Here is a 21,400-nt window from a genome sequence, read left to right on the forward strand (position 1 = left end):
GACCTCTTTGACGATGTTCAGAACGAAACTGGTATCAGTGACTATGATGTGGTTGTCGCAATAGCGATTAGCGAAGTACAAAGAACAAGCAAAAAAAGGAGAAAGATATGTATATTCAGTACACTAGATATAAAATCAGTAGCGCCATATCTCAATAAAGAACTTTCAGCACAGGAAAAGATTATCTAGAGGAACTCTGGCTCCGGTATGAAAGAACAGTTAACTATGCATTGGATATAAATGTACCCAGAAGAAAAGTTCATAATGAGAGGGAACCTCCATGGTATACAGTCACTGTAAAGAAACTTCTAAAGAAGCAAATATTACTGCATAACATGTGTGAAACAAAACACAGAGCTATAGATAGATGCTAAATGAAAAGCGTTTGGATGTCAAGAGAGCAATGTGTGATGCCTTCCATGACTACCATAGCAGAATATTGTAAAATGATATTTTACAAAACCTGCAGAAATCCTGGTCGTATGCAGAGGCTGTTAGTGACACCAAAGTTAGTGTCCAGTTCCTAGCGATGAGACAGGGACTGAAATTAAGGTTAACAGAGCAGAAGCTCATATGCTTAACTACATTTCCAAATGTTCCCTTACGAGGAGAAAACCTATGAGAAATACACAATTTAATCCTCATTACACTGAAAAGATGAATGAAATATGTATTAGTGTCAGTGGTATTGAGAAACAGCTGAAATCGTTATAACTGAACTAAGCTCCTCGGCTCGATGGAATCCCTGTCAGATTCTACACTGAATTTGCCACTTTTCCGACTATAATGTATTGTGGTTCCCTCGAAGAAAAACCGTGATAAGTTCTTGGAAAAAGGCAGAGGTCACACCTATCTACATGAGGGGTAGAAAAAGTGATCCACCGAACTGCCCATATCCTTGATATTGAATTGTTCTAGAATCGTAGAACATATTCTGAGCTCAAATGTAATGAGATATCTTGAACAGAATGATCTGCTTAATGACAAACAGCAAGGATTTCGAAAAGATCGATCATGTGAAACCGAACTAGCACTTTTTTCACATAACATACTGAATGCTTTGGATCAAAACAGGTAGATACTGTATTTCTTGATTTCCGAAAAGCATGTGACTCAGCAGCACACCTATGCTTGATGTCAGAAGAACGATCATATGGGGTATAGTGAAATTTATTTTTTTGGAGTGGGGACTTTTTGGTAGGGAGGATGCAGCGTGTTATCTGGGATGGAGACTTATTGTCAAATGCAGAAGTAGCTTTGGGTGTGCCGCAGGGAAGCCTGTTGGGATCCTTGCTGCTCATGTTGTATGTTAATAATCTTGCAGACAACATTAATAGTAAAACCAGTCTTTTTGCATACATGCAGTTATCTATAATGAAGTACTATCTGAGAGAATCTGCATAAATATTCAGTCAGATCTTGATAAGATTTCAACGTTGTGCAGAGATTGGCAACTCGCTTTAAATGTTCAGAAATGTAAAACTGTGAATTTCACAAAACCGAAAAACAGAGTCCTGTGACTATAATATCAGTGAGTCACTGCTGGAATCGGCCAACTCATACAAATACCTGCACTCTGTAGAGATATGAAATGGAATGATTGCATAGGTGCAGTTTTGGGTAAAGCAGGTGATAGACGTCTGTTTCTTGGTAGAATACTGGGTAAGTGCAATCAATCTACGAAGAGGATTGATTACAAATCACATGTGTGACCGTTTCTAGAATATTTTTCAGTTGTGTGGGACCTGTACCAGATAGGCCTAAAAGCGGATATTGAACACATACAGAGAAGGGCAGCATGAATGGTCACAGGTTTGATAAATCGGTGGGAGAGTGCCAGAGAGATACTGAAGGAACTGAAAGGTAGAGTCTTGAAGACAAATGTAAACCATCTTGAGAAAGTTTATTAACAAAGTTTCGAAAATCGGATTTAAATGATTACTCTAGAAATATACTACAAACCCCTACGAATCGCTCACATAGGGTTCATGAAGATAAGATTAGAATAATTACTGCACATATGGAGACATTTAAACAATCATCCTTCCTGCGCTCCATGTGTGAATGGAGCAGGAAGAAACCCTAGTAACTGGTACAATTGGATATACCCTCTACCCTGCACCTGATGGTGGTTTGCAGAGTATAAACGTAGATGTAGATGAGATTACGAGATGACAGTAGTTCTTCACAACATGAAAACGTGAATGTATTTAGTGTTAGTGGAAATACTATGTGCTAAAACTAACACATATATGCGGAAGAACAGGAAGAACGACAAATAACAATAAAACCATGAGTGATCATAAGAATGAATACTGTATATAGTAGCAGTAAATTGCAGCATGCACACTGTTCACGATCCTAGCAAACAAAATTGCGTGAGAAAAAAACTGTGTTGTTACACTGACTACTGAAGACATTTAAGAACAAAGCGAAACGCGTTTAGTCTTAATAACACTTTCATTACACCTGCAAAAGATGTTATCAAACGTACATTTTATTTGCAACCTAACGAGAGCTATTTTCTGGATTGCCCTAGTTATGCGTGTGGTTGAGGTGGAACATATGTTGATATATTTATTATGTGTGAAGATTGATTGTGAAAGAGCATTAGGTGTATTCAATATGATTGATGGGAGCTAGATCACATAGCTGTTGTTATTTTAACAACGCAAAATAGCCCTATACTGGTATCAAGAAGGCACAGTGACTAATTACTTTAAAAAATCTAGTAAGTCAAAAAATAATAAATGTAGGAACAGAAAAGCTGTAAATAGTATTACATGTAAAGCATAAGAAACTTATTACAGTTAATTTGAAGAGTTTATAAATACTGATTGAACTGATTCATAGAAACAGCAACAGATGTAGCAACAGTAGTTGCCAGGTTTTCTAAAAGTTAATGATCTGCACAATAGTGTTGAGAGATAAATGCATTCTGATCATATCCATCTACAGTGTTCCAATTCCAGTACGGGTCTCAGTTTCTTCGAAGACATGTTACAGTGAGCTTGTAAACTTACTGCTTACCCTTGACTGAGGTGGCATACCCCTTCTTCTACCGTTAGTCCTCTTTGACCTGCAGTACGGCATGGGAGGTAGCCATTGTCGGAAGGGGGCAGTGTGAAGTGTTCCATTATGGACTTGAAGCGCGTGGTCGCGTTAGCAATATTAACCTTGATATAATGGGGTGGGGGAACAGTCACTGGCAATGCACTGGGACTGTAATGTTGAAAGTGTGAGTGTAAAAGCTAAAAATCACAGTGACGAACATTAAAAAAGAAATTCCAAAACATTATTGAAACTTGACTTGTCATTATTCAGTATTTTCCCAGTCAGCAACATTAATCGCAAGCGCATTATTTAGGGCTCACACTCAAGACCGAATATGATCAATCAAAGTGAAGGCTACTGCTGATTACATAGTTCTATTGGCGCAAATTAATTAAATTTACTAGTAGAGAGGACACATGGGTTTATTCTTCGATTGGTTATGGCAGTGCTCAGTAACGTAAATGTAATATTTTGGCACGTTTTGCATTTGTATGTTTTGGTGACATGTGCATAAGGTTTTATTGTTGTTAGTGGTGCCAGAGCTTTTGTAGGTTTCTTTCATGTGCATTGTATTTTATGTTATTTCTCGTTTTAAGAACATTATTGTGGTGTACAGTAGTGAACAGCAAACGCACCTCATTTGTTTCTATTCATGTCATCCTGAGTGGCACAGTTTGTGGTGCAATTCACTGCTCGACACAACCCTGTCCCACTGATCACGTGAGTAAGCACCACTGTGGATCGACTGGACTCACATTCGGAGGACATTGGTTCTAATCTCCGCCTGTCCAGCCAACTTTCACCGTTTCCCTAAAGCACAACAAGCGGATGCCGCGAAGGTTCCTTTGAAATGCACACGGCTAACTTCCATTTTCATGTTTCTCCAATATGAGCTTGTGCTCCATCCCTAATGATCTCGTCGTTGATGCGATGTGGAACCATAATCTTCCTCTTCTTATACTTTTTCGCAGACAAAGAAACTGATACCTTCGCCCACTATGGAAATTGTTTTATTGAATGAAACTACATGGTTCCAGAGATCTTTTCAAGTCTGAAACATCTGCGATGGATATATGTATAGTGAAGCGACGAATGATAATTTCTATCTACGGTGGGATTGGAAACCAGATCTCCTGCTCACTAGGTAGATGCGCCTAACCATAAATGCGCTGACCACAACGTCACCTGGGGACAGTGGCTTTGTGCAACTGTGCGGACTACACTAGCATACTTGCCCCTCAGTCCAAATTCCCAATCACGTCTCAGCCCACTTGGTATTCGTTTGATGTTAAGGTGCTATTCCAGTTGCAGAGTCCGCCTGCTTAGTTGGGTGGTAACGTGCTTGCTCCCATGCACTGGGGCCGGGTTCGATTTCCGGCCAGGTTGGAGATTTTCTCCGCTCGGCGACTGGGTGTTGTGTCGTCCTCATCATCATTTCATCCTCATCATCGACTGCAAGTCGCCCAACGTAGTGCCGACTGAAATAAGACTTGGACTTGACGGCCGAACCCGAATGGGACCTCCAGGCCAATAATTCCATACGATCATTTATCGTTATTCCAATTGGAGAGCCTGTGCAATGCTGGTCAATTATCAAGTGGACTGAGACGTGAATGGGAATTTGAAATGAAGAGGGACGTTTCCTAGAATTGTCCGTGCAGTTGTGCAAAGCCACTGTGCGAGGGTGGTGTAATGGTTAGTACATGTGCCTAGAGAGCTCGTAGGCTCGAGTCCTGGCCTTGGTACAAATTGTCATTTGAAGCTTAATTTTGAATATATAGATCGTGTATTGTTTTATTGCCTCTAAAAGGATTGTTCTGTTACGGGTGTCTTCGTACATAATGCAGCTCGGCGACAACATCTCATGCCACCGGACAATGGATGCACTGCTCCCATTACTTTTTCATTTCTCAGTAACAGCATTAACAATGAATACGGGCGCAGTTTATTTTCGTTCATTAACTCATAAAACACACGTATGCTATGTTTGCCACAATTTCACATCACACAGTGGGTATTCAATAGATGTATGAAGACTAAACGTCGTATAGTGTACTCAGCAGTAGCGTGATGTCTCCTCCATTGTGACGAAGTAGCGTGGCTAGCGACTTTTACAAGCACATTGGCAGCTTCCATGTGAGGTTGCTCTAAAAGGAAACTCCCCATGGCACCCCCTCAGATGTAGTGGTAAAATGGCCCAGTGGACAGTCCGCCAAAAACTGAACACGTATCAAGCATGAAAACATGAAGAAAATATGTTGAACTGTTAAAAAAAAAGCAAAATAGAAACAGTGAAAGGTCCAAGAGCAAGAAGCGTAATAAAGAGCAGCATGAAGCAGCAACGGCGATGTGGATAAGAGGTAGCCGGCACGGTAGCTCACAAGGGGTAGGCCTCAGACATGGCCAACCGATTCGGCTCAAATTTGGCAGGTCGCTTGAGTTCAACCTAAAACGAAGGAATCTAAGATATTTTGCGTCAACACCCCCGCGTACTTGAGAAAATCGCCTCTAAAGGTTATGACGAGTAATCGACAAAATTGGCGGGATCGATAGATAATTGTAAGTAGAGCATATTTCATCATCAGGTATGGGGTCCGTAAACGCATACGTTTCCATACGTTTTACGACTGCCGCTCCTATCAATCTGGAGCGCCGAGAAACAGAACTGCCTGCTTCCGGTAGTGCATTGATAATGCATCTGTCTTGCAACACGTTTACAAACCAAAACACAGCGTCGGTAACTTCTCACTTGGCATCGTCTGTGACAGGCACCTACCTATATATTACAGTGCTAGTCGAAGGGTGTACATCCTAAATTATTCAGATTATGCACCTGAAAGACATGACACAACAAACAATAACTAGTTACTACGTCATAAACAGACGAGCTAATTACTACAAACGACATACAGTACTCGTCATAGGTTACTTACGGAAGAACACTGTATTCATTCACAAAACGTATTTCATTCGGCGCATTAACGATAGAAAAATCACTACATGTATCCTCGAGGTTCGCGGCAGCCTAATGACGGAAAACAACTCTTTCAGATTGACTTTTATAAGGCTCGTGGTGGACACCTTCACTCTTCCAGGTTCACAACTATGATATGACGAAGAGGCAACCGGGACAACATAACTCTCCCCGCGTGGATTCTGTCCCGTGCCTCGCTGTAAACAAGCGTCGCGCATTTGGCTCTCTGTGATCCCTCGTGAGGAATTCGCAGCACTCTTACTCGGAGTTGTTTTCATGTGACAATGCTTAAAAGTTAAATACTTTAATTACTCACGGCGTTTGGGAAATTAGTTTGCCTACCTTATTATTATCATTCTTTATTGATTTACTTACCTTATGAACCCTCCTATCCCTATCACTTGAGATACGGAAAAAACAAGCGAAAAGAATAACATCAGCTAGGTTTCTTCGAGATTCGAACCCGGGTTTTCCGATTCCCAGCCAGTTACCTTGGCCGTTACTCTATCGATGATGGGGACGAGATGTGTATACCATGTGGGTACAAAAGCGGCAGTTGTAAAAGTTTCTTACCTCGATTTCTGGAAAAGTTTGCAGACCCCATACCTGATGATGAAAAATGCTCTATTTACAATTATCTATCGGTCCCTCCAATTTTGAGTCGATTGCTCGTCATAACCTTTAGGGGTGATTTTCTCAAAATTGCGGGAGTGTTGACCCAAAATATCTTAAGAGTCCTTCGTTTTAGGTTGTACACAAGTGACCTGCCAAATCTGAGCCGAAACGGTTGGCCGTGTCTGAGGCCTTCCCTTGTCAGTGTGTTCGGTCAGAGGGTTAGCTGCCCTCCGTAACAAAACACGGAGGGAACGGATCAACGATGGACTTGAACAGGTGTCATGGGACGGTCGGCCCCCTTTTTTTTTGTTCCCCATAACATTAAGACCCGTCCATCCGTTCACTGAAATGTTTGTTCTCTTTCTGTAGTCCTAGTAGCTGTCCTATTATATATCTGATATATAATATCAGTCATATGGTAAGAATGCGTTACCGTCACAAGTAAATGTGATGAATAGTGAGAGCAAGCGAGATATCACATACACGTCTCAAAGAAATGAAAACGACAAATAAACATTTGTGAACTACGTTAACAACAATGGGATTTACAGTCAAGACTTCCAAAACGGAACACAACTTAAAAAAAAAATTAAGAACATATGTTTTCACAGAGCACAGAAAAGTTTTGAAATTGTTGCGTTCATTTGTTGCTGCTTATGTGACGAACTATTATGTTTTCATCATTTCCTTGGGAGTGATCACATTCGCATTCATACGAACGCCTATATCGGGCAAGGAGGTATGTCTCACTCACTTACCAGTCGTAAAAATTAGGTGTGTGCAGGATTCGCTTGACTTGTCGCCTCGTCATCAAACGTTTACGGTTCCCATTCGAAAGCCATTTCCTTTCGACTGCTAATCGAGTAGTTGTGCAGAATCAACAGTCATTATAGGTCCCTATCTTACACATCGCTGTTGCAAACGGACGTCACACAAACTTGGAAAAAAAAAAATGTGATCCGAGGTAGCTTAGAACAGAACTCGCCGATCGATAGTCCTGCACCGTAACCACTTAACCACGACGCCATTTCTATGCCTGGCTGCTCTATATTGCACTTCTTGTTCTTGGACCATTTACTGTTTCTATTTGGCTTCTCTTTCCACAGTTCAGTACACCTTCTTCCTGTTTCCATACTTGGTCTGTGTTCAGTTTTTGACGGGCTGTCCTATGGCTCCCCTCACCAGTAAACCTGAGCGGGGTGCGATGGGGAGTTTCCCTTGTCAGTTGTGACTACCTCGTGCAGATGACTTTTATGTGTGTGTATTGCGTGTTATCGTGTCTGTGTTGGTTACGATGACGAGAAAAGGCGGACAGGGAAAAACCGGTGCTGACAAAAAACCGGTTATTCTCCGAAAGCACCAAAGATGCCGCTGAATTTAATGCCGCATTTGATGAGCGGAGCATCATCAACAGTGTCACATGATCGGATTTCAGGACTCACTCAACAGAACTTTGGAATTTAATACGTGACGTTGATGTTGACTGTAGTGCTCTAAAACCATACATCTTTCCTTCCCTTGTCGACGAAATACTAGTGCCGAAAACTTTTCACCACCAAGTTTCGAACAGACTACCATCAATATTAGCACCGCCACACAAGTCAGCGTTAGCAACCTCGGGTACGGGGGCAGGAATTTCGACAGCAGCCCCTTGTATAGTTATGTTTTGTACAGTGATTTATTCTTGATATTGACTCTCCATTCGTTTCTTATCCAGTGCTACACCATGAAGTCAAGTCTGCTGCTCCTGCCGCTGGCGCTCCATGCGTGCTCATGCGCGAGGATCCTCGGCATCAACCCAACGGCGTCCATCAGCCACCAGCTCCCCTTCCTCATCATCATGCGAACTCTTGCGGAGAGGGGACATCATGTCACCATCATTACCACCAACCCTATGAAGGTAAGAACGCTTGACTTTCGTAAGGAATCAGTTTATCACCTCTTCACAAACACATAGTTGTTATTTAATTAAGAGTAAGAACTGATTGGATGCCGACCTCTCAAAGGCAGATGTTTTTCCAAACCATCTTAAGTGCTTTAGGTGACTTTAACTGATACACCACTTTCACTAATACTTCACACACTTCTTGAGGTCATAACCATACAGTGGAATTTAGACAGTTGTTCTACAAATAAATCCTGTTGCAAAATACTCTTATTTTTAGTTGTTTCACCATCCGGAAATATGTAAGACCAGTCGGAGAACAAATGAAACATGGCAGTATGAAATAAGTCAGCGAGGAAACGACGAAAGAGCTAGACAGTGGGCAAAGCTCTGAGTATTTTATGAGTCAAAGCCCTTCTGTCAACGTTTGCAACACCAAACCACAAGACTGCTGACCTCTACACTTTGGCAATATTTTTAGCATGTTAAACAATACCACCTTTCTGACACGAAACTCTTAATAACATTCTCCATAATTTAATGAGTCAGACACTTCAATACAACGTGCCTGATTTCTCCGGTATTTAATCCTGCATCTAATCGTTGAATCTTTCATCATTGTTCCTCGAACGAACGTAGGCATGTCTTCCTTTGGTGTTGTCCTACATTACGCAGTGTAATGCATATTAATGACGATTAGTTTAACTCACAGATGGAAGTGGTTTGTGGTGTCATTTGTTGTAATGCGTTTTCTGTATCCTGTACATTATTGTGCACTTTGCTTACGTGGCCGCCCTCTCTCATACAGACACGACGAATTTTCTCGCAAGTCCTGCAATATTTTCAATGTCGTTGATCGAGAACACCTACTACTGCAGCAATGAAGTTTGTGGGCCCCTACTCAGAACCTGTTGATCTGAAATTTTTGCAATTCTGTCACTTTTATTTAAACCACGCTGAGAACTCCCAAGATCGTAAGTCAGATCCTTCATGCCAGATGTGTCATCAACTCATTGCTTTCCCTATGCATAGTGACAACTACAAATTCAGTGGCCACAGGGTGTATATTTCCTTTGCTATGCATAGCGACTACTACGAATTGAATGCCCACAGAGAATGCTATAGTTGAAAACAGTTCAGTCAAAACGTGTTTGTAAATATTGTTGAGCTCTGTTCGGCAACAAACCCATTGAAGTGATGCAACGTAGATATATCTTTGGGCACAAGTTAAAACTAATACAACTATTTGCTTCAATGATTCATTCTGAAAATATTTGACGCCGGTTGGAATTTTAAACAAATGTCCTAATGTCAGCGTTCAAAGGACGAACATAACATATCTCGAACAGTACTGCACAAATGTATGTAACTTTATCTTCTGGGTGGTCACATAACGCATAAAATTTTATTTGTAAATTTTGGTAGTATGATGCAGTAGGAATTGGATGGCAAATATGCACACTGGCCATTCCTCGGTATGTGGCAGATGGAGGCGAGGGCAGGGTTGTGGCAGCAGTGGCTGGGATGCCGTCATCATGCCACTTCTCTCTACTAAGCCACACCTTCTTCTTGGAAATAGACCGATCAAAAAGTTCCTAATCCAAAACACACATGTTTAGATATCCCGGCCACACTCCGGCATTTTACCATCTAATCACAGTTATCAACACTTTCTTAACCCACACCCCTTACTTGGTAATAGACAAATCAGTGAGCTCCTAACCCAACATAAACATATTTAGATCTTTCTACCACAGTCCAGTGTTTCATCAACCACTTTCATTTTCCAACTCTTGTTAAGCCACACCCCTTCTTGGAAATAGGCGAATCATAGAGTTTCTAAGCCAGCACACACACATTTAAATCTTCCAACCATACCACAGTATTTTGCTGTCCATGACTTCCTCAATTCTTTCTTAAGCAACACACAGTGTTGGAAATAGCAATCGGAGAACTTCTACCCCGAAACATACATCTTTCGTTCTCCTAATCATAGGCCGGTATTTTACCTGCCATTAAAATTATACAGTTAACCAGAGGGCTTTGTGTATGAAGTATGGGTGCGGTATGATATCAGCCTCATACAGCGGTGCTGACTGTATGCATAAGAAAGGGGGTGAGGAGAGTAGTTGGATACTTTGTCAGCAGAATCCACGCAGCTTCATCAGTAGAAAACACCCTTTCCCTACTCCCCCCCCCCTCCTTCACACACACACACACACACACACACACACACACACACACACATTGTGTAACATCTAATGTGACTGTTTGCATGCATCTAAATCCTTACAAATGCGCTCTTTGAAAGCTATGAAATGATACAACGTGGGCAGTTTTTGAAGAATATGAAGTATTCTGTTTGTCATGGAGGTCCAAACAGGCATGGTACATGTAGATAACAAGAAATACACTGAGATACATAGCTCAGTATATTATGGGACAGTACATTGTCGTAATACATACATAAGCAGTAAGTTACAATTACATTTCTGTAATACTTCTATAACAAGTAACGTATAATTTCAGTTTCATAATACATTTGCGACCAGTAGGTTGTAATTACGGTTTCGTGATATATCTACAACTTGTAGCTTAGATTCTCACTTCGTATGTTCTCTATATCTATAACAAAATGACTCAAATGGCTCTGAGCACTATGGGACTTAACATCTGAGGTCATCAGTCCCCTAGAACTTAAAACTACTTAAACCTAACTAACCTAAGGACATCTCACACGAGGCAGGATTCGAACCTGCGACCGTAGCGGTCGCGCGGTTCCAGACTGATGCGCCTAGAACCGTTTTTTTATTCATTTTTTTATTTTTATTTTTTTTTAAATTCTCATTTTGTTCGCTTTCGTTCGTTGCATTGGCTCGGGGTGGATGCCGTAAGACATCCGTTTCAGTTCGTTGTTGATAGGTGCACTCAGGTTTTTTTTTAATTACAGAGGGCAGCTAACCCTCTGACCGAACACGCTGAGCTACCGTGCCGGCGAACCGCTCGGCCACACCGGCCGGCTAACTATAACATACAGTTTATAATTTTACTACTATGTCTACAACACAAAGCTTACAAATTGAGTACTTTACATTTACAGCCAGCATTATACTCCTCCATCAATTACTGTGCACACAGCTACCTTCTCAAAGATGACCTCACGCAACAGTTCTCACACTATGACCTAGCATGAAACATTTGCCATATTTAGCCAACAGTGCCAGTTAACATTGCTTTGTAGTGGGAACTGCATATGTCTTGGATCGAATTATATACTAAACAGTTGCTTAACTAAAATTATTTATGACTATCATTGGTAGTCATCAATTCTTAGTTCCTTTGCTGATGAGTGTTTAACTGCTCTCTCTCTCTCTCTCTCTCTCTCTCTCTCTCTCTCTCTCTCTCTCTCACTACACACTACACGTTGTGTTTCAGTTTTACATGTTTATTACTGGTTATTACGTAATTGTCCGTCTTACAGGTTTTGGTAGCTTGGAATGCGAGATGTGCAGCTCAAATGATGCGCATTAGCGAGACAAGACATGCATGTTAAGGTCGACTGTCATTAGATAACCTGGCACAGGTGCATCTGTGCGCTAAATTTCAGATACGTTCACCTTCTGTTATTGGACTGTAGTACCAACACTACAAATCTGCCCAGTTGCCGCGCGTGATTAGCTGAGCGGTCTACAGCGCTGCAGTCATGGACTATGCGGCTGGTCCTGGCGGAGGTTCGAGTCCTCTCTCGGGCATGGGTGTGTGTGTTTGTCCTTAGGATGATTCAGGTAAAGTAATGTGCAAGCTTAGGGACTGATGACCTTAGCAGTTAAGTCCCATGAGATTTCACACACATTTGAACATTTCTGCCCAGTTCCCCTTTCAAATCGAATAAGACCGCTCGCCACATGTCCCCAAGATCCAAAGCGTGCTGTTTGATATGTGAAATCCCACACGGTAATTACGTGAACATTTTCCAAATCTTTCGTATTTGTAAATCAAACCTTTTGTGGCTCTCTTTCAAATGACAGACTGTTTTCATAAGCGAGTTCCCATTCTGCAAATGCGTCTTTCACTTCATTTTCCACATCCATTGCGAACCCCAGACAATAAGTGCCATTTCTCGAAATTCCTATTCAATAGATGTTATTTCAACCCCATGTGAATTACTCCAAGCCACACTCTGTAGTAGCGGGACAAGTAATTACGCATGTTGATCATTCAGTTCATTCCAGTTGACACATGCTGACGATTAGTTGGAGACCATCTTCCAATTTTCAACGTCAAATTCATTTTTCTTCTCTCCATGCCTGTACATTCCTATGCCAATACATATGTCATCTATCGGTAACGATCCCCCATTTTTGTTTACTGTACGCTCAACAGCGTTGAGATTATATAATCCTGCCATTCCTAGGTATGTTACATTGTGAATTATTGAATCGTCTTCGTCATTTTTTGCTGAATCATCTGTCTTCCACACTTCTGTTACTTAATCAAATCTGACGTTATGCACAGTACCACACGTTTTGTCTAACGGTTTATTAAAAATGATGCTCCCTATCTCTTTCCCTGCTGTTGTTTTCTTTCATAACTCTTCATTTTCTTCAACGTTATCATCACATCATCATCTTCGTCATCGTGTTCATCTTCCTCCCCTCCATGTCTCCAACTCCTTCTCTGCTGTCTGCTTACAGAAATACAATGTTTACTTTTGCTTTAACGTCTTAGTCTTCTTCTTGGCATCTTTTTCTCCTTTTCAAATTGATGCCCATCTTGGATGAATCTTTGTAGGAAAAGACAGATTGCTACCGACCATAAAGAAGACACGTCAAGTTGCAGATAGACACAATTGAAACTGCCTTTTTCTGATGAAGACTTTGGCCGATAGCTCACGTAAGCGTGTTTTAATTGTGCCTCTCAGCAACATGACGCGTCATCTGTACAGAAAGTAGTAATCTATAGGTTGGCTCTTACACAGAAGATAGAGCAACCAGCCACTTTTTACAATGCTATTCATTTTATACGTAGCATTATAAAAAGAAGCTGGCTGCTGTAATCTTCTGTGTAAGAGTCAACCTAAATTTTATACACAGCCACGGGCTCAAAATGTCAGTTTCTGACAAAATAGCAAGTAGCAGTCTGTCTTTTCCTACATTGCTGATATTCCTACTTGAAGTTTCTGTTGTTTGAATGAGTCTTTGCAGTGGTTGAGAAACAGGTTTAAGTTCTTTTTCCAGTACTGGATCAGCTTCAACTTCCCTCTTTTGAAGCGATGGCAGCTTCTTGCTTCATCCAGTGGAATTGAGAAGCATGTTGTTGCTGTTGACAATTGCGGCTGTCAGCTTGTGAACTGATTATAAGCTTATGTGTCAGTCTACACCATAATAGAGAACTGCTCAAACATAGCAGATGATTTATTTTCTCTTCTGTTACTCTATTTCACACAAATAAAGTTGAAGATGTTAATACCATAATGCCCATTATTCAAATCAACTTTGCTTACAACCAGAAAATTGTAGACATTATCACTCCATGCTGGTTTACACATTTTGAATACATTAAAAGTCTTATCAGGGTTAACATTATCACTGACTACAAGACTCAGATTATGTTTGTCTTGTTTGAAAATAAATAGTTACATTAGCACTGTCTCTAATTAACTGTTTTAGATCATCGTTGAATGTTTGTCATAGATAAAAGCCGTCCACACCGCAATGGTGACCCATAGAATAGTAAGCCTCCATATGATATTCATTTTCACAAGCAATGTCATCAAAAATCAAAATAGGAAACAGTAGTGATCTATTGGACGATATTACTTCTTCCTTATCTGAAAGCGAGAACTATCCAATATCATTCAAGTTTTCAAAAACTTGTCCTAGACATTTACACAAAAATTTCTGAAGAGATTTGGAGTACTTATTTCTTTATTCCAATTCTGAATACAGACGAATATACGCTTTATGTGTGAACTCACAAGCAACAATCGATAGGAGGAAAGCCTTTTTCTGATATAGGAACGGGAAAGAAGTTCGAAATATCAAGGAAGTCCACTCTACGAGTTGGTATCTTTTCAGACATGATAGGGAGCAGTGCAGCGTAACACACGGTCATACAGTTAGAAATTTTGCAACTCAATTGACCAAATAACGTTTCCAGTAGGAAGAAGAACACCATCTTAGTTTAGTCAAACACGTAATCGGTTCATTGGCCAATTTGAGCGTGATTTTGGGAGGTTTCCCACAGTCATCTAACCGAATACCAGCGGTGCCTACATTTAAGAAAACAATTCAAAAAATGTGTAAACGTTATATGTTTCATACAACGTTTAGTCATACTACTCAGTATAAAAGGTAGAAGGCCTGAAAATGAAGTAATAAATCCGTTAACATAATCGTATATTAAGTTTGTTAAGCATTTGAAGTGTTACAGACGTCATCAAAGAGTTGCGTAAGTTTTTGTTTGAAATCCTGTTCATCTACTCTGTTACTATCCAGCAAGGTTTTCTCTATCATTCTGATCTCTTTCCCACGTCATACTTTATCAGCGTCAAACTAATGTTATTGGGATATGAATAGTAACTTCTTTTCTGAGTATTATCTAGACGTAATTCCTAATGTAACAGACAGGTATGATTTAAACATAGGAGGATGTAACTGAAAAGCAAGGTGCCATCCACAATTACATTATACAGGGTGAGTCACGTAAGACGCAACATCCCTTGTATTTCGCGAGCGGTTCCAGGTATCGAAACGAGGTTTTCCGCAAACGATAGTACGCTAAGAGGCACGAAATTTGGCATGTGATAAAGTGCCGTAGCTCTTGTATTGATCGAGATATTGAAGTAACTATAATTTTCTGAAACAGAGTGATACACTTTTTTAACGGCAATCGAAAGCGTTTGAAAAGATAAGTAGAGTATATGATGGTTGCTAGTGTTGAGATTGAAGCTTTTTGCAAAATAATTCGAGAAATGTACTAAAATTGGATATCAATGTGGCCAGCGTCATCTGATACGGTGTCCACACCGCCAAGCAGAACTCTCATGGTAGGATTCGTCGTTGTATGCAGTAAGGCAGACCTGCGCTACTAAGATAAAACCTCATTTCCCGTACGACACAGATAGGAGTCATTTATGATTTTTGTTTATAATTGTTTGTTTATAATAACTTCCGGCGCATCAGACGTGGCTTCGCAAAAATGTTTCAAACGAGTGTGCAAACGTTTACAGGTTTATGTGGAAATAACTACTGTCTCATCGTGCAGTTTTCCATTCAGACCCTTCCCACTGCCGCTTACTTGTCAAAGCCGAAACAGAAACGTTGGTCATCCGTACTTCTTAATGATACAAATATAGCTGTCACACTCAACAGACAAGAATTAACTGGTGAAATTGTAAAGGATGTTTTTCAGAAAATCATTAAGTGGTTCTCTGCAAATGAGCTCTCATTAAACATTGACAAAACACAGTACATACAGTTCCACACAGTAAATGGAATGACACCATTAATAGATATAGACTTCGATCAGAAATCGGTAGCTAAGGTAGACTATTCAAAATTTCTAGGTGTATGCATTGATGAGAGATTGAACTGGAAAAAAGACACAAAGATCTGCTGAAACGTTTGAGTTCAGCTACTTATGCTATTAGGGTCATTGCAGATTTTGGTGATATACATCTCAGTAAATTAGCTTACCATGCCTATTTTCATTCTCTGCTTTCGTATGGCATCATATTCTGGGGTAACTCATCATTGAGTAAAAGAGTGTTCATTGCACAAAAGCGTGTATCAGAATAATTGCTGGAGCTCATCCATGATTATTCTGCAGACACTTATTTAAAGAGCTAGAGATCTGCACTATAGCCGCACAATATATATATATATATATATATATATATATATATATATATATATATATATATTCACTTATGAAATTTGTTATTAGCAACCCAAACGAATTCAAAAGTAATAACAGTGTACATGGCTACAACACTAGGAGAAAGGATGATCTTGACTACTCAAGATTAAATCTAACTTTGGCTCAGAATGGGGTTAATTATTGCTACCACCCCCCCCATGAACCATGGACCTTGCCGTTGGTGGGGAGGCTTGCGTGCCTCAGCGATACAGATAGCCGTATCGTAGGTGCAACCACAACGGAGGGGTATCTGTTGAGAGGCCAGACAAACGTGTGGTTCCTGAAGAGGGGCAGCAGCCTTTTCAGTAGTTGCAGGGGCAACAGTCTGGATGATTGACTGATCTGGCCTTGTAACAATAACCAAAACGGCCTTGCTGTGCTGGTACTGCGAACGGCTGAAAGCAAGGGGAAACTACAGCCATAATTTTTCCCGAGGGCATGCAGCTTTACTGTATGATTACATTATGATGGCGTCCTTTTGGGTAAAATATTCCGGAGGTAAAATAGTCCCCCATTCGGATCTCCGGACGGGGACTACTCAAGAGGATGTCGTTATCAGGAGAAAGAAAACTGGCGTTCTACGGATCGGAGCGTGGAATGTGAGATCCCTTAATCGGGCAGGTAGGTTAGAAAATTTAAAAAGGGAAATGGATAGGTTGAAGTTAGATATAGTGGGAATTAGTGAAGTTCGGTGGCAGGAGGAACAAGACTTCTAGTCAGGTGACTACAGGGTTATAAACACAAAATCAAATAGGGGGAATGCAGGAGTAGGTTTAATAATGAATAGGAAAATAGGAATGCGGGTAAACTACTACAAACAGCATAGTGAACGCATTATTGTGGCCAAGATAGATACGAAGCCCACACCTACTACAGTAGTACAAGTTTATATGCCAACTAGCTCTGCAGATGACGAAGAAATTGAAGAAATGTATGATGAAATAAAAGAAATTATTCAGATTGTGAAGGGAGACGAAAATTTAATAGTCATGGGTGACTGGAATTCGAGTGTAGGAAAAGGGAGAGAAGGAAACATAGTAGGTGAATATGGATTGGGGGACAGAAATGAAAAAGGAAGCCGCCTGGTAGAATTTTGCACAGAGCACAACATAATCATAACTAACACTTGGTTTAAGAATCATGAAAGAAGGTTGTATACATGGAAGAACCCTGGAGATACTAAAAGGTATCAGATAGATTATATAATGGTAAGACAGAGATTTAGGAACCAGGTTTTAAATTGTAAGCCATTTCCAGGGGCAGATGTGGACTCTGACCACAATCTATTGGTTATGACCTGTAGATTAAAACTGAAGAAACTGCAAAAAGGTGGGAATTTAAGGAGATGGGACCTGGATAAACTAAAAGAACCAGAGGTTCTACAGAGATTCAAGGAGAGCATAATGGAGCAATTGACAGGAATGGGGGAAATAAGTACAGTAGAAGAAGAATGGGTAGCTTTGAGGGATGAAGTAGTGAAGGCAGCTGAGGATCAAGTAGGTAAAAAGACGAGGGGTAGTAGAAATCCTTGGGTAACAGAAGAAATATTGAATTTAATTGATGAAAGGAGAAAATATAAAAATGCAGTAAGTGAAACAGGCAAAAAGGAATACAAACGTCTCAAAAATGAGATTGACAGGAAGTGCAAAATGGCTAAGCAGGGATGGCTAGAGGACAAATGTAAGGATGTAGAGGCCTATCTCACTAGGGGTAAGATAGATACCGCCTACAGGAAAATTAAAGAGACCTTTGGAGATAAGAGAACGACTGGTATGAATATCAAGAGCTCAGATGGAAACCCAGTTCTAAGCAAAGAAGGGAAAGCAGAAAGGTGGAAGGAGTATATAGAGGGTCTATACAAGGGCGATGTACTTGAGGACAATATTATGGAAATGGAAGAGGATGTAGATGAAGACGAAATGGGAGATACGATACTGCGTGAAGAGTTTGACAGAGCACTGAAAGACCTGAGTCGAAACAAGGCCCCCGGAGTAGACAATATTCCATTGGAACTACTGACGGCCGTGGGAGAGCCAGTCATGACAAAACTCTACCATCTGGTGAGCAAGATGTGTGAAACAGGCGAAATACCCTCAGACTTCAAGAAGAATATAATAATTCCAATCCCAAAGAATGCAGGTGTTGACAGATGTGAAAATTACCGAACTATCAGCTTAATAAGTCACAGCTGCAAAATACTAACACGAATTCTTTACAGACGAATGGAAAAACTAGTAGAAGCCAACCTCGGGGAAGATCAGTTTGGATTCCGTAGAAACACTGGAACACGTGAGGCAATACTGACCTTACGACTTATCTTAGAAGAAAGATTAAGGAAAGGCAAACCTACGTTTCTAGCATTTGTAGACTTAGAGAAAGCTCTTGACAATGTTGACTGGAATACTCTCTTTCAAATCCTTAAGGTGGCAGGGGTAAAATACAGGGAGCGAAAGGCTATTTACAATTTGTACAGAAACCAGATGGCAGTTATAAGAGTCGAGGGACATGAAAGGGAAGCAGTGGTTGGGAAGGGAGTAAGACAGGGTTGTAGCCTCTCCCCGATGTTGTTCAATCTGTATATTGAGCAAGCAGTAAAGGAAACAAAAGAAAAATTCGGGGTAGGTATTAAAATTCATGGAGAAGAAATAAAAACTTTGAGGTTCGCCGATGACATTGTAATTCTGTCAGAGACAGCAAAGGACTTGGAAGAGCAGTTGAATGGAATGGACAGTGTCTTGAAAGGAGGATATAAGATGAACATCAACAAAAGCAAAACAAGGATAATGGAATGTAGTCGGGTGATACTGAGGGAATTAGATTAGGAAATGAGATTAGATTAGGAAATGAGGCACTTAAAGTAGTAAAGGAGTTTTGCTATTTGGGGAGCAAAATAACTGATGATGGTCGAAGTAGAGAGGATATAAAATGTATGCTGGCAATGGCAAGGATATCGTTTCTGAAGAAGAGAAATTTGTTAACATCCAGTATTGATTTAAGTGTCAGGAAGTCATTTCTGAAAGTATTCGTATGGAGTGTAGCCATGTATGGAAGTGAAACATGGACGATAAATAGTTTGGACAAGAAGAGAATAGAAGCTTTCGAAATGTGGTGTTACAGAAGAATGCTGAAGATTAGATGGGTAGATCACATAACTAATGAGGAAGTATTGAATAAGATTGGGGAGAAGAGAAGTTTGTGGCACAACTTGACCAGAAGAAGGGATCGGTTGGTAGGACATGTTCTGAGGCATTAAGGGATCACCAATTTAGTATTGGAGGGCAGCGTGGAGGGTAAAAATCGTAGAGGGAGACCAAGAGATGAATACACTAAGCAGATTCAGAAGGATGTAGGTTGCAGTAGGTACTGGGAGATGAAAAAGCTTGCACAGGATAGAGTGGCATGGAGAGCTGCATCAAACCAGTCTCAGGACTGAAGACCACAACAACAACACCACAAAAGTCTTTGGTCACTTACCTAATAGCATCAAATGGTTCAAATGGCTCTGAGCACTATGGGACTTAACATCTATGGTCATCAGTCCCCTAGAACTTAGAACTACGTAAACCTAACTAACCTAAGGACAGCACACAACATAATAGCATCAAAAGTCTGACAGAGAGCCATATAGCATTTAAAAGGAAATTAAAAGAATGTCTTAATGGCAACTCCTTCTACTCATTAGATTCAAATTTGGATGTAGTACGTGGGTAATTTCCCCAACCCCACAAAAAATATATATATTAAAGTATTAAGTGTCATGTAATACTTTGTGCCATGTAATATCTTGCATAGACATCTTTTATTAACCTGACACGTTCCACATCATTACGAAGTGTCGTATTCATGATCTATGGAACAAGTACTAATCTAATCTAATCTGTAATCTGATAAAGAGCGCTAGTCAGGGGGTAAAGGAAACTATTGTATTAACTCTCTTAAATTTGAGACAAAAACCTGACCTGTCTTTGCCTGAATGTATCTTAAAGTAAACAACATGCTGTCAGAAAACTGTGTCTATAAATTCTACTAGACATTGAAATTAGATGGAATACACTTTAAATAAACCAAACTGTTTATTCAGAGTGATGACATGTCACTTACAAAATAAATAATTTTTCGTAAAGAAAGATAGTTTTACACTTAAGTACGTGCTCAAAATCTTTGCTAGTGAGTACAAGGCCCATTTGAAATCATTGACAGACAGACAAACAGATGAAAGTAATGAAACGTTCCCTTTAAAAATTGTACAGGACTGTGCTTAACCTGACACAATATTTTTAGCGCAACGCAATCTGACTTTCAGAAATCCCTACCAAAGAATGGCCGTGACTAACATTAACCTATACATTTCACAAATCGCTTACCTCACAAAAATCTTGGTTACTCGAACTACTGCAATACAGCGAGCACCACTACTGCCAGCTAAATAAAAGATTCAAACTACCGAAGGCACTAACTACTGATAGGCATAGTTAGCAAATGAAAGATTTTAATAGAGAACAAATAATGTATTTACCTTAATAGTCATAATATATATAGCAGTTCATGACAAATTACAAAACTCCGCCATCTCTCTCCCCACATCCACCACTGCTGGCGGTTCACCTCCTACTGCGCAACGCTACGCGCTGTTCACATCCAGCTGTCGCCGCCCAACACTACAATGGCAGACAACAATGCAAACTACCCACAGACTGCACACAGCACAGCCAGTGATTTTGCATATAGAGCGCTACGTGGCGTTACCAATAAGAAAACATAAACAGCCTACTTACGTAGCCCCCATGCTCCCCACAAAAAATTGTACATGTTTTGGGCAGTGGCCAATAATGATTTGATAAAATTTTTCATAATTACAATAACAAAGATATCAAATGCACACACTTATTGATACAAAGTTGGTCAAAAGCTAAAATTTTCTCACAGTCTATAAAGACAGTCCTGATTCATCA

The 21,400-nt window shown here is 40.3% G+C and overlaps 1 protein-coding gene across 1 annotated transcript in view; it reads left to right on the forward strand.

Annotated features, from left to right (window-relative positions):
- Positions 1-8,369: 8,369 nt before the first annotated feature.
- Positions 8,370-21,400, forward strand: part of LOC124789011 (UDP-glucosyltransferase 2-like) — a 64,451-nt gene continuing 51,420 nt past the window's right edge. Inside the window, exon 1 of the mRNA XM_047256298.1 lies at positions 8,370-8,543. Coding sequence (XP_047112254.1) covers positions 8,370-8,543 — 174 coding nt within the window. The remainder of the gene's footprint in view (positions 8,544-21,400) is intronic.

Source organism: Schistocerca piceifrons, chromosome 3 (assembly GCF_021461385.2).
Source record: "Schistocerca piceifrons isolate TAMUIC-IGC-003096 chromosome 3, iqSchPice1.1, whole genome shotgun sequence".
NCBI classification, from domain to species: domain Eukaryota; kingdom Metazoa; phylum Arthropoda; class Insecta; order Orthoptera; family Acrididae; genus Schistocerca; species Schistocerca piceifrons.